This window comes from Tupaia chinensis, unplaced genomic scaffold (assembly GCF_000334495.1).
Source record: "Tupaia chinensis unplaced genomic scaffold, TupChi_1.0 Scaffold000081_1, whole genome shotgun sequence".
NCBI lineage: Eukaryota > Metazoa > Chordata > Mammalia > Scandentia > Tupaiidae > Tupaia > Tupaia belangeri.
In genome coordinates, this window is record NW_006159542.1 from 971,602 (window position 1) to 989,140 (window position 17,539).

General features: G+C 44.4%; 1 protein-coding gene across 6 annotated transcripts in view; it reads left to right on the forward strand.

Annotated features, from left to right (window-relative positions):
- Window positions 1–12,789: 12,789 nt before the first annotated feature.
- Window positions 12,790–17,539, forward strand: part of PALM2AKAP2 (PALM2 and AKAP2 fusion) — a 403,573-nt gene continuing 398,823 nt past the window's right edge. For all 6 annotated transcript variants that reach the window (XM_027769417.1, XM_027769396.1, XM_027769405.1 and 3 more), the window contains exon 1: window positions 12,790–13,067. In XM_027769417.1, the coding sequence (XP_027625218.1) occupies window positions 13,023–13,067 (45 nt within the window). In that variant the 5' untranslated portion in view covers window positions 12,790–13,022. The remainder of the gene's footprint in view (window positions 13,068–17,539) is intronic.

A 17,539-nucleotide genomic window follows, 5' to 3' on the forward strand; every position in this document is an offset into this window, starting at 1 on the left:
CAAGCCTGTGTTATTCAAGGGTCACTTGTAATTAATATTTGTAAAGCACTTAGAATGGATTCAGGGACAAAGTGAACATCATGTAAGTTTTTGTTAAATATTTTAAAAAGCTTTTATACATAAAGTTAAACTATTCTCTGTAATCCTCAATTCAAAACTTTATTTAATTTAGATGTTTGGAAACTTTCTGATGTTTAGTTGACTCAATTGATTTCTGCTTTATTAAAACTCATAAAAATACTGATTTGTGGGGCCAGCAGGTCATGTGGTGATTAAGGTGTGGGTCCCCCGCATGGACAACCATGGTTCAAGTCCCGGACCTGGTGGCTTCCTTTCTCATGTTTCCTCTCTCTTTCTCTCTTTGTTCAAATTAAATAATAATAATAAATTAAATAAAAATTATTTTAAAAATACTAATTTGTACTCCTCTTAAAGCAATAATTTCGCGTCTCCCCCTGCCTCCCCCCCACACACACATGCCACTGCTCATCTTCTTACCAAGTAATTATTTTTCTGTGAGCTGGGACTGATAAATCTGAGGTCCATGGGCTTTCTGTGAGTGAGGAATTCCAGAAGTTCCTGAAACTCCAGACATTAGACACTGAATGCTGTAGCACGTGCATGACTTTGGGAATGTTTTTAAATAATGGGACTATCAAAGGGAAGATTTTATTAGTGCAGAGGGCAAGTGGGAGCTCTCTCTCGTAGTGCTGGGGTTTGAAACTGGACACCCGTTTGTCGCCTGCCTGGTTATGTCACCTTGGAAAGACTGCTTCTCTCTTCCTAATGAAATTCTGCATCATTGGTTTGGGCTTGGACCAGTCTAACAGTGTCTTTAATTCAGCGGCAGACTGTTTGCCTTGGACGCCAGAAAGTCCAGTGGTTTTGGAACAAAGCTCTGATTCTGGCTGGAAGTTCCAAACTGGAAGTGAAATGACTTCATCATTCAACAGTGATAGGGGGAGAAAACCAGGCAGGCCATTGGAAAGCGGATTTTGAGCATTGGAGGATATCCTTAATGGTGCCTAATGAGGCAGAACCTAATGCACTTTGAGGGTGATCTGAACAAACCATCTTATGATTCTGTTTCAATTCTGTACTGTTTTATTTAAATGAATTTGAAACCTGGGGTCCTGATACCTGTTTTTATATTATTTTTGTTTCTACCTAGAATAGAAAGCAGTTTCAAGCTAAGTAGATTGAAAGATTATCTACCTTCCGGGGGATACTGAGCGAAGACCCCTCTAGAAGGATTACAGGCTGGGTAGACCTTAAGTCAGAGGAAGCTTTGGCCGTGAGAATGGCAGTGGAGATTGCCCAAGCCCAAGGAGGAGATTCATTGGCACTTGTACCTTTTCTTTGCCAGCGGCTGTGAAGGGGAGCTAGGAAAGGCAGGTCTCAGAGTTCAGTTCCCAGCAGCTCGGGCAGACATTTGTCAGCCAGGTCACCAGGGCACAGGGCTGACTGGAGTTACCTAGACTTCTAGTGTTTTTGCATTAATAATCAAGGTCATCTTCTTGGAGGCAAAGTCACTCTCAGTCTCTCTGATATTTTACATTTCAGAGCAGGTGTATGTGTGTGTGTGTGTCCTTGCAAGAATTCAACGAATTCCTGAAAACTCAGAAGTTAGATCAAAAATGCTGTATGTGCATTGCTCTGGAAGAGTCCATAGTTCTCACCAGATTCTCAAAGAGGATTCTGTGACCTGCTTGGACACTGTTCTGGGTGGTAGCAAACACCACACACTAAAACACTTGCTACTTTTGTCTCCTTCAGTCTTTCATAATAAATGCAGAATTCGGCATAGCCAAAATGTTGTGAAAAGGTTTGCACAGCATCAAAAGACCTTGGTTTGTAAACTCTACAGGTAATAGGCACTGACCATGTTAGCAAGTCAAGAGCATTCATGAGCACGTGCCGGCCTAGCCTGAAGGATCACACTGGTTATACCTGGGCATACCAGGGGTAGGGGGAATGGGCCACTCGGGAGCTTCCCCTGGGACATGGACACACCCACTTGGAAACACATCCAGAGTAATGCAAATATCAGTCAATAAATACAGTTATGTTTATGATTACCAAATAGAATTTATTGAATACCTGCAATATGCCAGGAACTTCGGATATACTATCTCATTTGATTGTCACAATAATATATGTATTTTTAATGCCAGAGGATGTGTATGTATGCCAAAGTGAGAAAACTCCCCATCGGGACATGATTACAGCATAATCCCCTTCCCTCCATTCCTGTTTCCTGTCAGGATCCTGGGAACACATATGCCTAGCCTGTTTTTCAGCTCACCAGGGCCATGAATGAACCACAGTCAGCCACACAGTGCCTAATTGCTGTGCTATGGGACCAGCCCCTACAGTAATACTAAAAATTTTTTTTTATGACAGGATGAGCATGTTTGGACATGAGAGAAAAGAGAGAGGCAGAACGAGAGAGAGAGAGAGACAGAGAGAGAGAGAAAGCCCCCTCAACAGGGTCTTACTATTCTTTGATCCGTTTTCCCCAGATCTCCAGCATTTCAGGGTCTTGGGTGCCTGCATACACACCCAGCATGCCTGCAGAGATCCAATCCCGTGTAGGGGTACATGACTTCCAGCACTGCCATCCAGTGTCCTATGTACTGTGCCACCTAGGCTGGGCCAGATCATCACAATAATCATATGAAATGGGAACTATTGTCTTTTCCATTTTACAGATAGAGTAACTTAACGTTTAGAGAAGTCAAGTAGCTTTCTCAAGGTCATCATGTGGTAGAATGGGAATGTAAGGTCAGGTCCATCCAGTTCATACTTCCTCCCAACTTACATAGCTTCATTACATGCAAGCAGCCATCATGGTATTTTATGGATACCCATGAATCTGACATGATCTCCTTCAAGGCTGTGACTACAATTTTTGGAGTTAACTGAAAAAGTGACAAGTCAAGAAATCAATTTGCAAGTCATTCGCTATGTGTGGAATTGGGAGGGATAACCACTTTTTCTTCCCAGAGGGGCTGACAGGCATACCCTGAGGGGGTGGGATTTCTGGAACTCTATGAAGTTAACATGGGGAGACTTGGAAAGTTAGAAGAGGGAGGGGGAGGCTGCATTCCAGGCATAACTTATGGTATGAGAAAGCACCAAATTTGGTGTGGGACAAACAGATGAAGAAGGTGTCAAGTTCTCTGGGGAGGAGTAGAGGGTACTGGAGGCTAAACACAGGGTAGAGGTCTGTGGCTACTTAGCTGGGAACCATCCCAGCCCCCTAGGAACCTCCCCTCCCCCATCCCGACTCAGGCACATTCCACACAAGGAAGGGGATCGAAACTTTCGGGAGGGTCTTTATTTCTATCAGAGAGCTCTGATGATCACAGGAAAATTGTTCTCAACTGCAATTACTTTCCCAATGGCCATGTTGGCTTAACAAAGGCTCCTTTTGGGGTGACTGAAAAGTGTGGAATTAGAGGAGGCTAAGATAGTAACCAAGTGCTAAGGATGAAGAGGAGGCTCCTGGGTCTCAGCACAGGCAACGTCAACAATCCTACATCCTTACAGTTGTGGGTGCACAGTACTTAGTCTCACCCAGATGTGGGAATGCAACAACCTCCCTCTCCACTTCTGTCCCAGAAGAGCTGCCCAGCAGAGAAACAGCTGGTGTGACACCTCCATAGAAAGCAAGCTCAATTTTGCATCAGAAGGGGCCCTGTCAGCTGTCTCTTCTCTTCATGGGGACAGACTCTGCTTTCATTGGGGAAGCCTAGAATCTCCATTTCGTAAAGGGCTGGACCAGATTTAGGAGCTCATGGTAGAGAGCTGTTTCCTCTAATACATAAGATCTTAAGTCTTCTTCCTGACCATGCCCTTTTTAGTAGGAAGGGCACAGATGCTGCAGTGAAAACACCTTCCTCTGTCAAGTCAGTGCATGGAGCCTCTAGAGACGCTACTCCCCTAGTCTGGCACACACAGCCTTCTTCCAGGGAATCCACGATGCTCCTGGCTGCTCATCAAGCAGCCGCCTTTGTGTCTACTCTATTTCCACCCCCAGCTCCCCAAGTATGCCTTCTCCTTTAGTGGAATAAATTTAGCACCGAATAAATGCAGAAAAAAAAAACCCCACACACATTAAAGTAAACACAGACCAAATAGCATTCAAATATAGGTTGGGCACACGTACAACTGGTAGGAAAAAAAAATCCAAGTTTTTCTGTTTGCCTTTTTCCTGTTTATTTCTGTTTCTCCCATCTTATCATTGGACCACAGCAAACTTTTCTGGACTTATTTCAACTAGTTAACTAGGTAGATCAGAATGTGGGGCTGTTTGTCTTCAGACCCAGTGAAATAGAAGTTACTCAAGTGACAGAGGATATCAAGGAGTCAAAGTGAGCCCACAGTGGCCCTGCTCATTTTCATTTGCTGGTTTGAGTCTCTTAGAAACCAATTCAAAACTTGGAAGTATCATTTATCTGATGCATTAGCAGAGTCTTTACTCTCGGTGGGCTGAACCTGGTGTAGCTAAAGAATGTGGCATAGTACTGTAGACATTTCCCCATTGATGGCCCATCAGGTTACTAAGTTCCTAATTTCGAAGACTTTTTTTCACCATAGTCCTTTACACTCATAGAGTTCTCAAAGTACTTTCACATTCATGTGGTTCTTTATAAGAATCTTGTGGGGATAGGTAGCTTCCAGTTTATAACAAAAAAACCTATTTCTATTTTACAGATAGAATTCCTCAGAGGTATCAAGGGACTGGTGTGAGGTCACACAGTAAGTGGCAGGGTTAGGATTAGGTTCTAGGATTGAGGATTTGTCTTATGTTTTTTCTTCTCTACTTTGAGCTTCTTTGGAAGAGGCAGCTGGGAAGGTTACCTACTTATAAGAAGCATTTTAAGATTTGTGGGCTAGTACCTCTCAGTGAGACAGCTTCAGGGAGGTGAACACAAGTTCAATCTGTTTGGCCAATAGATGGAGGTTGGGCAAGAGGTGGGCATACATGGTTGAGACCTCTGTCATTCAAAGGGTGTCAGGAGGGCACAGCATCCATGGGCGGTAGGAGCTGATGCTAGGCTTTCCCAATTTTATTATCCATTCCCAGCCAGCAGGGTGGACAGGACTTAGTCGGTAGGCCACCATCCCTCCACTGCCAACCCTGCAGGAAATCTCTCTCTTGTCAGCAGTGCTGACTTGCAGAATGTGCACGGCATTATCGAATCATAGTTAACAATGAAAGTGTTGATGGCCACACGACAAAAAGGGATTCCAAGCTGACGGGGCACATCGTGCCATTGTCCTAAGGCCAACCAGACTGGCCCCTAAGCTCTCTGGGAATCCAATGGCCAGACTGTGTCTACCAGCATCAGAAATTCAGGCTGGGTTAGAACCTGGCTTTCCAAAGACTTTTCTAGTTTGTAGCTGGTTCATACCTAAACCTAGAATCAACTCTACCATAAAACACCATTAGCATATAGGCATGTAGCTCTCTTCCTAAATACTCAAAAATTAAACCCTTTTTTCCATTTTTCCCCTAAAACTTAATCTAGCTTTTAAGAATTGTTTTCTAGCTCCTTCCAATATATAATCATTAAATTGACCCACTCCAAAAAATTAAGACTATAGATGACTGCTAATCATTAAAGGGAGAGTCTGGTAAAGCAATTTCTAGACAATAAATGTCATAGAACAGAGTCCTCCCTTATATTTATAAAAAATGGAAAAAGGGAAGTACTTAGTAATGCAAGAAAACTTAAGGATACTGACAGATCAGGCTAGATGATGGCCCAGTGGTAAAAATGCGACATTCTGTGAGGCTGACCAACATGGGGAAGTTCTGAGTTCATATCCAAGACCTCCCGGAAAGTACCAGGCGTGCGTGTGCCCATGATGTGGGGCTGGCTGAAGTATGGGGTGGATTATGGCCTCAAGATCCTGTTGGAGGTGCTGTCTCTCTGCCTTCCCCAACTCTTTTTCTTTTGCTCATAGGAAAACTAAATCACTAGACTTGAAGAAAAGAAAGTAAAAGAATACTTATAATTTACCTCTTTTCTTAAAGACAAAAAATCCTACCTAAAAGGGCAGATAAAATCCAGTCATTCACTTAATTAATTATGGTACTTTTACTGAAGCAGTGCTTGGGTTAAGGACCTATCCTTTCTGTGGCCAACTAGAAGCGTTGCATACATGTTTTCTTTATTTCTCACTATATCCCTATGAAGGAGCTGTGAGTCTAACTTGTCTTTAGAGCTCATATCTTTCGTATATCTTTTCTGTGTCAGACCCACTTCCCACTTCCTAATTCCACTTTTGAAAATTGTTATCATTTTAATAAGACCATTCTGAACCGACATCTGAATAACATAAGATTGTCCCCAAACTCATTTGATGCAACAACCCAGCAACGCTATACATCTATATATACCAGATTTTTATTTTCATTTACAACTCAGGAAACTGCAGACCCAACCTATTATGTGATTTGTTCAAGGTTTCATAGTAAGGCAAATGTAGGACGATCTCAAACCATTCACCTGTAATCGCTGTTCACGCTCCTTACAATACCCGATGAACTCATCAGTCAACTGACACTGCGAAAACTAACCACGAGAAAAGGAAATCATCATCGTGAAGTGCTGATATTTCTAGCCAGATTCTCAGCTGCTCATTTTGAATCTACTGGCAACATAGAGACCTTAGTCCATATACTTTGCGTGACATACAGCCTCGTTTATTTCCTAGACTGGTGCTGTTTTCTAACTTTCTCTCCCTTGTTCCATGGGGGTCTATCTGTATGTATCTATCATTTGAATCCCACAGAGAAAAATATTATGGATTTGAAATTCCATCAACTTTCCCAAAGAGCTGACAACCACAGGAGCCAAGAGGACTCCAAACACTGTCTTCCTTTTGATTTCTCAGGCAAAAGAAAGCTAATATAAACACAAACATTTGGAGGAACCCTGACTTTTCTTCCAAGTTACTTTTGTTCAAGGAAAGCTTTAGATTGCTGAGAAATTTCCCATTCTTAGCTAGAGCTCAACAAGATTTTAGCCTAAACCATGGGCCTTAGCAAGTCATTTGTCTCTTGGTTCACATAGCTTCCATTTTTCCACATGGGAATAGGCTGCAATAATTTGTGGCTCCCAAAAGACTCATGTCCTAAAATAGATTCTGAAGATTGTATTAACAAAACATCTATTTTGCATATCCAACATTCTGTATTCTCTCAGTATAATGCTTTGCCATGTAGCATCTATCAGAGAAACCATTAAACTGTATGGATGGTGCTTATGCTACACAATTTAGTGTCCCAGCAAGAGCTAGCGATTTGTTCTTCTTCTTCTTCTTCTTCTTTTTCCAGAGGTTTTTTGCTATAGGGCGCATGTGCTCGCCAGACAGACAGAGAGAGACAGAGAGATAAAAAGCGAGAAGTCACCGCCCCAGGGGGGATGGCTACGCCGCAATCCCTTCTCCATTCTCCTCTTGGGTTAAGCTGCCGGGTCTGGCAGGCGAACTGCGGTCAACTATGTGGGAGTCCAGCGACATAGCCGTTATGCTAACTGCTCATCCCAAGAGCTAGCAATTTGTTATAGACATCATGCACCATTGCAGTGTATCTTTCCAGATTTTAAATGTTTGGTGGGAAACTGGTTACCAATGTCGATGTGGTGCTAGACTTTAAATTCTGTGTAATTTTAGGCCATAGTCTAATATCTAGAATAGAATAGCTACACAGTAAAATTTTATTAAAGAAATGGCATGATGTGGATTGAAAATGTCAGGGTTTGTAATGGGATTCATAGTTTTTAAATAAAAAATGTAGAGATTTGAAGAAAGAGAATGTTTTCTCTCTGTTCCTTGGTCGAGCATCAGCCATTCAATTCATATGCCTTCCTATTTCACGTATCGTTCTTAGTTACAGGAAACAGAAATGGATTCTAGTTGATAGAAGGAGAAAAAGAATGAAATGAAATGGTTTTAGGCAGCTAACAAAATAGATAGGAGGCCTAAAGAAGGAAGTATCGTAAATAGGCAAGACAACAAAAAAAAAAAAAAGAAAGAAAGGAAAGAAAAGAAAATGAGCAAGGCCAAAGGTGAGCTGCCAGCCTTACAGGATTCTCTAAAATGCTGTGTCTTCAAAATTCTTGGCAGGTGCACTTGTCTGACTAAGCCCAGATTGCACGCCATGATTTCTGCCAGTGTCTGGTCTTTCCTAGCTTCTATGATGGGACTGGCTCTGCTTCTTGCTATGGCTAGTAATATGGGAATTCCACAAAGATCAGGAGTTAAAAGTTGAGCCAGCTAAATAAATAAATAAGAATGAGTCTGCTATACTTCCTAGTTGGCCCAAACCCTCGTATTTCAGCATTTTGAATTTCCTCTTTCCTTTGACTTTTTGCCATACCTGCTTTGACAATTCTCAACACTGACTAAACACAACCATAGCTTGCCTCAGACAGCTAAAAGCCATTGAGGGAGTATACATTAATGATCACGAGTCATTGGTCTATTTCTAGTGAATTAAATTCATACGGGGGTTTAGACCAAGACTAAGCCTAACCTTTCCAAGGTTAAGCTAGGCAGCGATGCTGATCAGGATGCCTTGTGCTCTAACTTGAGACTTTGCCTGATACTTACCTTCTCTTTTGATTGTATCTTTGGCCTCACTTTCCTGATGTCTAATTCCCTTTAACCCCCAAATATTCAAGTCTTGCCTGACCTGATAACCCTTCAGCTAGACCCTGCTTTTCAGAAACTACCTACTTGTTTCCCTGCCTTTCATCCATCACATTCCACAATCTGAGAGTAGTTTGTCCTCATGGTGCTCCTTCCCCACCTGTCACTCATCCTCAACTCTCCTAAGTGCTCCCAGGCTCAAGTAGCAGACACTCACTTCTCTCCAGTGTCACCCCTGACTTCCTGACTTGCTGATTACCTCTTCTTAGTCCACCCATCTTCCTTGACCTTTCAAAGCCCTGTTGAAATTCCTTCCTTCTATTCTGACTTTTGGTGTAAATACTTCATGATTTTCCCTTCTATTTCTCAATGATACTTTCAAGTCTCCTTTTTTCTTCAGAGAGAGAGATTTTTGCTATAGAGTGCATGTACTTGCCAGGGAAACAGAGACACACAGAGAGACAGAAAGTGAGAAATCACCCTCTAGGGAGGGATGTTCATGCTGCAATCCCTTCTCTTTCATTCTCCTGCTAGGATCTTGGGCATGCATGCACATGTGCCCCACATGCGTTTTAAGTTGCTGAGTCCAGGACTTGAACCATGGTCAGCTATGTGAACGTTCAGTGACATAATCATTATATCTGTTAGTCCTTCAAGTCTCCTTTTAAAAGTTAGGCTTTCTCCTCCTCTTGCTTAATTATCTTATCCTTGCTATTCTCATCTCTTTATGACTGTGTAGCAGATGACACTCCGATACGTGTCACCAGTTCTGATTCTTCTGTTCTGAACTTCAGATCTTTCCAAGTGACCACTTCCAAAGTGATCAGGCTCTTTGCCTCCCCCAATACCCCTTCCATTACTCCTTTTTAGTGTTTATTGTGGCTTAATATACATAGTATAAAATTTACTCTTTTAACCACTTGTTAGTGTCTAGTGGGTGACATTAAGTACATTTACATTATTGTAGCCCAAGGGATCCATTTTCTTATTCTCTCTCTCTTTTTTCTTTTGTTGTTGTTTGTTTTTAAGTCCATTTATTTCTTGAGAGAGAGAGAGGAGTATACCTAATAGCATCCTATGCCAAGATCCCCCTAGCCTTCCTAGTTAGGTGGGATCTTGGGTGCAGGTACCCAGTGTAAACAGGTTGAATTGGGAGCTGAACTCACCAACTTCCAAATGCATCCAGTATTTCTTGAGTAGCGTATTACCATTGCATCACCAAGCTGGCTTTGTTTTCCTGCCTTTTACTGGGGCCTGCTCTACCTCCGTATCACTAGCCAGGCTTTTGTTTACTGGTTAGAAATGTGTGCTCTGCAGAATCCGATAGGAGTGTAAACCCCAGCTCTGTGACATTGGCTGAGCCTCTTAACCTCTCTGGTCTCACTTTCTTCCTCTTCTTATTTTCTAGTTTGGTTGGGTACATGATCACTCTGCTGAAGTAGTAATAGCTTTGCTTGAGAGAAAATACCCTTCAGAGAACTCATCCTGCTGGGATTGGTGTTGAAAATGGATGAAAATGGGGGCCAGCAAGCAGTTAGTGTGGCTATGTTGTTGGACGCCCATGTCGTCAACCGCGATTCGAGTCCTGGACCTGGTGGCTTAAACTCACACCAGGCGCATGTGCGTGTGTGCCCAAGATATCGAGAGGATAAAGGAGGAGAAGGGATTGCGGCGTGGGCATTCCCCCCTGGGAGGTGATTTCTTGCTTTCTGTCTCTCTGTCTCTCTCTGTCTTTCTGGCGAGCGCACTTGCCCTATAGCAAAAACCTCTCTCAAAAAAAAAAAAAAAAAAAAAAAAAGGAGCATTTAAAGAAAGTGATGGGGTCTTTGCCAGCAAGTAAAAGTTCAGAATATCCTGGAGGAGGCTGTCAATCTGGCACTGGCTTGGATTTATGGTGCAAACAGCTCCCCCTACACCTGTTACGACAAAAGAGAAAACAATCAACAAGAAAAATTGTTTTGGTGAGTGCTTCTATCTTCCGTAGGAGTGGTAATTACTCATTAAGTGACAGGTAAAACCTTCCTGAAAGCGGAAAGGATGATTTAGTTGAAATAAAATTATTTGGCCATAAAATAGATGATTTGGTGAAACTTTGATGTGCATATCTTTCAAAATGACTTAAGTTCTGCATTTATAGAATTATCATGAATCTCAACAGGCCACATTTGTTTTCAGTGTTTATTTTATGGAAGAAAGATTGCTTTTGGATGTGATATTGTAGCAGGCCCATCCTGAATGTTAAACAACACTTTGTTTTTAGCACTTATTTCCTTTTGGCACCACTTTTATCTCTCTCTCAGTCTGAGCTCAAGGCCTATCACAAAAGAGCTGCTTTAGTACCGTGTAGCATCTTGTTTTATTAATGAAAAGGTCCAGTGTATTAGTGACCAGATCCTACTTTTCCTTTTTTTTTAAATTTTCATTTTTACCAGAAGGCATTTGCACTTGCCAGAGAGTGAGAGGGAGAAAGCATCCCCAGACCTCCATGGGGCATGGTCATGTCACAGTCCTGTCTCCATTTTTCTATCCTGTTGGAATTTGGGGTTCACAGGCACATTTGCTCCCAATGTGTTTCTCAAACTACCGAGTCTGGGACTCACACCAGAGTTAGCCTTGTGGGATCTGTCTGCCTTAATCATCAGACTTCAGATCTGGTCCCTACTTTTCCTTTCAAAGACAGTGTATAGAAGTAGAGAACCTTGAGGCCAGCAGGTGACACAATGGTTAGAGCACTAAACTACCACATTGACTGACCATGGTTTGAGTCCCCTGGACCTGGCCTGAAAATGACACTAGCCACATGTGTGTGTGTGTGTGCCCAAAATCCTGAGAGGAGAATGGAGGACAAGGGATTGCAACGCGGCCATCCCCAGAGGGTGATTTCTCACTTCCCATTGTCTCTCTTACACAAGGGGAAAAAAAAAGTAAAGGCCTCAGAGTTTTAATCTGCAATGTCATTGGATAATAAGGGTAGATGTCTGTAATGCCCTTTGGAAAGGACCTTTATGAGGGGAGACCTTCAGCAAGTTCATGGAAAATTGTAATATAAAAAATCTATGCATGGATTTCAAAAGTTTTGTACATCAAAATAAACTCAGACCTTTAGTTCACTTTTTGTTTTTTTTTTATGGACTTTTTGAAGTGTCCAGTATATCTGATTTCATTCATTCTTAAGCACACTTCTGTGAGGTAACTATTGCTATCCTCCATTTTTTTAGATGAGGAAATGCAGTGATTGGGGTTGGGTTCCCAGATGACGAAGCCCAGTGATTGAGGGGTTGGGTTGCCCATGGTTGCACAACCAAGACTCTTTTTTTAATTTAAAACTTTTTAGGGTTTTTGCCATAGGGCATGTACACTACCTGGAAAAAGACAGTGAGGGAGAGGTAAACGGTGGGGAGCCTGGGGGGGGGGGGACACAGTGCAATCACCTCTCCTACATTCTAATTCTAGGATTTTGGGTATGAACGGCACACAACTGGGACTGAACAACTAATAAGTTCTTAAGCCCAGTCTAATGAAGCACTCATGGCTACACAGTTGGCAGTATTTCCAAGACACATCTGGCCTCACCACAAGTCCAGCCTATTTGAAGGTATACTCTGCCTTCAGCAGACTTGATGTGGGCGAGGCAGTCCTTCCTTATTGGAAATGGCCCTACATGGAACCCAAGCATCTGGCATGAGCTAGAAGATGCCCATGTGGTAGCACGTGCTCAGGACCCGCATTCTGGCAGAGGCCCCTCCGCTGCATCTGCTCTGTAGTGTCGCCAGCCGTTCTTTCTTGGGCCCCAGTGAGAGCCTGTCGCCCCAGGGCGCGCCAGTCGTGCGCCCTCGCGCCTCGCCGTGCGCCGGGGCTTCGGATGCCCACTCGCACGCGCGCGGGCAGTCCACGCCTTGGGGATCCGCCGCGGCTGCCTCTTCCGTGTCCCCTGTCCGCCTGGAGCGGCACGGGCCTTGGCCGCAGGTCCCCCACACTCCAGGGGCGGAGCGAGGCGCCGAGACGTCAGGGCGGAGAGCAAGCGCTGGGTGAGCGCGCCCTCCCGGCTGTCCGCGGCCCACGTCCTCCGCTGGCGCGGCTGGCGGCGCGACCCGGAGATGCAGTTAGCGGCGGCGCCGGGGGCGCATGGGCGCAGCCAGGCGGCCGGGCGGGCGGGGACCAGAGCCTGAGCCCAGGCGAACCAGCGGTGCGCACAGCGTTGCCCGCCGCCCCGGGAACGGGCTCCCAGCCGCCCCTCGACTTCCCCACCCGGTTCTAGCACAGCCTCTCGGGGTGTCCATCCATTTCCTTGGGTGACTACAGCGTGTGTTTTGTTTTTCTTCTTTCTTTCCCCTGCCTGCGTGCCTTTCTCCAGGATGGCAGAGGCGGAGTTGCACAAGGAAAGGCTGCAAGCCATAGCAGTAAGTCCACTTTCATTTTATTTTCTTGCCGTATTGTCTGGGGGTGAAAGGGGGTCTTGAGGGTTTCGGGAAGAGCTGCATTCCAGCACAGTAGCAGAGGCATTGGTTTGTGGGGTAAAAGTCTGTCAAGAAGCAGCAGCTCAGCTTTTTATTGTATGCGTCTGTTGAACTGAACCCCCAGGGCGCTCTTTGGACTGGCGATTCGAATATGGAAAATTGGCTTAGAAATAAGATACTTGCTGCTGAAAGTCTAAACTGAGGCCTGGGGTTAGGGAGGAGGCGGGGAGACCCCTGGAATATTGTCATCCAGTGCTTAAAAATACATTGACCTCCTACACCGGAGAGCAGGCAGAATGGTGACTTGAACAGTGGCTGCCCTCCTCTCTGCGGAGCCGTTTCCCTGTTAAGTGGAAAACCAGGAGTCAGCGACTCAGCCAGCCACGCGGTAGAACCTCCTCCCAGAAACCGAGAGCCTTGGTTTTCCCTTCTCTGTTTGATATCCACAAGGGCACTGGCATGAGCCACCATCCTGGCGGTGTCTGGAGACTTCTTACAACTGGTCCTGGGAATAATCTTCCAGGGGAGCCTCCTCCCGAGGGATGCCGATGATCGGAAAACCTATTTTCAACATACAAAAGGAGCAACCAGTTTTGGCAGAGTCCACATGCACTTTGAGAAAAGTGTGCCTATGTGCATCTGGAGTATGAAGGGGACTCTTTGGACTGCCTAGATTTGAGCAGTCTTGCCACAGTGGCGCTACCACAGCTGGGATATGTATTTCCTTTGCGGATGAGGGAATGATTACTGCTGCTATATGAACTAATAGCAATTAAAAGTGAAGGTCTGTTAACCTATTGGCATAAAATAATATCCAGATATTCTTGCACCTCGGTACTTATTTATTTGATCCAAGAATTCCCTGGAAACAAATACAAATTTGTTGGAGAAATAGTGTGTACGGTTTTGGAAGCAGAGTTTATTAAAGTGTTTTCTAAAGCCCTGGGATAGATTGATTCTTCATGGGGAAAATGCACACAGGCCCTTCTTTTCTTTTCAGGTGCATTCGATGTGCTCTCTGTGGCTCGGAGACCCTTTTTCTCAAACTCTTCAATCCTGAAATGTCTTGGAGACTTTAACACTGAAGTGAGAGAAATGTTTGGGGGCAGTGTTGAAATACTGTGGTTTGCTTGTCAGGCAGTCTTTGAACGTGGTTCTCAGAATTTAGGAAGCTTGTTTTTTCTTTCTCTGTTTCTCCATGCATGTGCATTCTGATGGCCAGAGGAGTTGTTCATGGTTTCTTAAGTCTGTGGCAAGTCAGCGTGGCCAATATGCTCCCAACTTAGTAAGAATGGAGATATTCAGTTATCGGTGCCATGGAGCTGGTGGGTGTTTTGTATCAGCTGGATAATGGGCTGCTGTAACTAGCTGCCCCAGAGAAGGCTCAGCCACTCCCGTCGGTTGCTGCTGAAGTTTCCAGCAGTTGTCACGTTTTCTGCCTTTGCACAACCAGCTTCCCTGGATGCCTGAGGAACAGCTGAGCCCCATGAAAGGGCTTGCTTCTACACATGGAGCTGGTAGCTGCTACCATGGGAAGCACCTCTTTCCAAGTGGGGTTGAGTAATCCCGGCAGAGGCCAAGTGGATTTTGAAGAAAGATCTAGGCAGTCTATTGGAATTCTCTAGCATGTACGGAAAGAGACACAAATACTCACTTACGGAATTGAGTTTGTACTCTGTACCGAGGGGGCTGTCGACAATTCTCATGAGTGTGTCAGCAACAGTGACATGTTTGTTGACAATTCTCATGAGTGTGTCAGCAACAGTGACATATTTGTTGTCAGTGCAGATTTTTCAACAGTGGCATCACTCTGTGTGTGTGTGTGTGTGTGTGTGTGTGTGTGTGTGGGATACAGAAAGAGAGAGGGAGAGAGAGAAAGAAGAGATGATGGGGCAGACCTGAAGCCCCATCAGTGTGTGGTTTTATGGCATACTTTCAGTGCACGCTTTGCAAATGCAACAAACCCTGCCTCTGTGTGCCGCCTTCACCATCCTAGAGTTCCCAGGGGTTCCTGAGGTGCTCACAAGCCCACCCCCAGAACCATGTACTCCTAAAGTCTCTCTGAAGATACGAAGGGAGAAGAGAACAATTCTTCACTTCTGTGTTTAGTTGGGCTTCACTCTAAGAGATAGAGTAGATAGACTGGGATTCTTGTCTCTAGGATCTTGGGCAGTCTTTGGTCTGGGCCTTAGTTCATCTATAAAATGGGTTCATAAATTCTACCTCGTGAGCTGGTTGCAAGGCTTGATTATGATAGAAGTGGAGCACCAGGCTTGCAGTTGCCGTTAGATGATATTAAGGCAGATCCCTCAATCCCTGTCTACACGGCAGCCATATTCTGTGGGGGGTAGAAAAAGCATCTCTCTGTGTGTGTGTGTGTGTGTGTGTGTGTGTGTGTGTGGGATACAGAAAGAGAGAGGGAGAGAGAGAGAGAGAGAAAGAAGAGATGATGGGGCAGACCTGAAGCCCCATCAGTGTGTGGTTTTATGGCATACTTTCAGTGCACGCTTTGCAAATGCAACAAACCCTGCCTCTGTGTGCCGCCTTCACTATCCTAGAGTTCCCAGGGGTTCCTGAGGTGCTCACAAGCCCACCCCCAGAACCATGTACTCCTAAAGTCTCTCTGAAGATACGAAGGGAGAAGAGAACAATTCTTCACTTCTGTGTTTAGTTGGGCTTCACTCTAAGAGATAGAGTAGATAGACTGGGATTCTTGTCTCTAGGATCTTGGGCAGTCTTTGGTCTGGGCCTTAGTTCATCTATAAAATGGGTTCATAAATTCTACCTCGTGAGCTGGTTGCAAGGCTTGATTATGATAGAAGTGGAGCACCAGGCTTGCAGTTGCCGTTAGATGATATTAAGGCAGATCCCTCAATCCCTGTCTACACGGCAGCCATATTCTGTGGGGGTTAGAAGTAGCATTTCTAAGTGGAAAGATTATGAACAGCTTTTTTTTTTTTTTTTAATCTTTTCCTTCAACTCTGACTGTAGGCCAGGACCCCAGCATCATCCCCTCTAACTGCTTTAGACTCAGAGGCAGGGGCTATCACCCGAGGAGTCCTGCAGCTGTTGATTTAGTAGGTATTTACAGAGTGACCTCTGGGAAGGTACAGACAATGCTGAAAAGCCAATGTGCCCAAGTTTCAGCCACCAGGGGGAAGGTTTCACCTTTGGCACATTTAATTTCTAAAAGGACAGAAGTCCTGTGACCTAAGGTATTTGTCACATGGCATCATCTGTGGGATTTCTTTTCCCCTAAATAAAATTAAATACTTAGAAACGATGGCGTTAATAGAATCTTCTAGTTGAGTCTAGAAACTAATCAATGAATCTTCTAGTTGAGTCCAGATGACTAATCATCCTATTCCTGCCAAAAGAAGAACAAGTCCACCTTTGCTATCTCTACATTTCTACTCCCACATATTTTCTTCCATTTGTAGGAATACTACAAGAGCTTAAGTTCAGAATATAGCAAAATGCCTCTGCAGCAAAACAAATGTGAACAGGGAAAAAAAACAATGGCCACTCATTGAACATTGGCCGTTCAGCAAAGCATCGTGTACAGAGCGTAAGGAGTACGGTGCAGATAAGCACCCATGTGGAAGATGTAACCCAACCTCACAGAGTTGTGGGACACTTCCCCAAAGAGGAGACAGTTGAATAAGTCCTAGATAAAATAACATAACCTACCCAGTTACCAGAAAGCATTTATTTATTTGTTAATTGTTTATTATTTATTTAGAACAGTTAGCATGAGAAAGGGAAAGCCAGAAGTATGAATTTGTCAGGAGCTCAAGGCACAAACTCAGGAACAAGAACAAGATGTTTTCGAGCACACATTACCTCATTTAATCCTAATAACAAGGGGGTAGGCACCACTAGATTATCCATATTTCATAGATGAACAGGTTATAGAACTTAGCCAACACTAAATAGGTAGTGTCAGAGCTAGGATTTGAATCCACACTACAGGCAACCAGAGCTCCTATTTTGATTATTGCCCTGAACTGCCACCCAAGGTGGTGGCAGCATCTCACACCTTTCCCATGGGTGCACTGTGCAGGTGGTTCCAGCAGCCACAGCCTGAGCCCATTAGGGAGTGGCAGGTGGTCTCAGTAGCAATGGGAAAGCTCGAAACAAACCAGGAAGCCCATATTCTTTTTTTTTTTTTTTTTTTTGGAGAGATTTTCACTGTAGGGCGCGTGCGCTCGCCAGACAGACAGAGAGAGACATAGAGACAGAAAGCGAGAAATCACCCCCCGGGGGGGATGGTCACGCTGCAATCCCTTTTCCTCCATTCTCCTCTCAGGATCTTGGGCACGCACGCACACGTGCCTGGCGTGAGTTTTAAGCCACCGGGTCTGGGACACGAACCGCGGTCGACTACGTGGGAATCCAGCAACATAGCCATTACG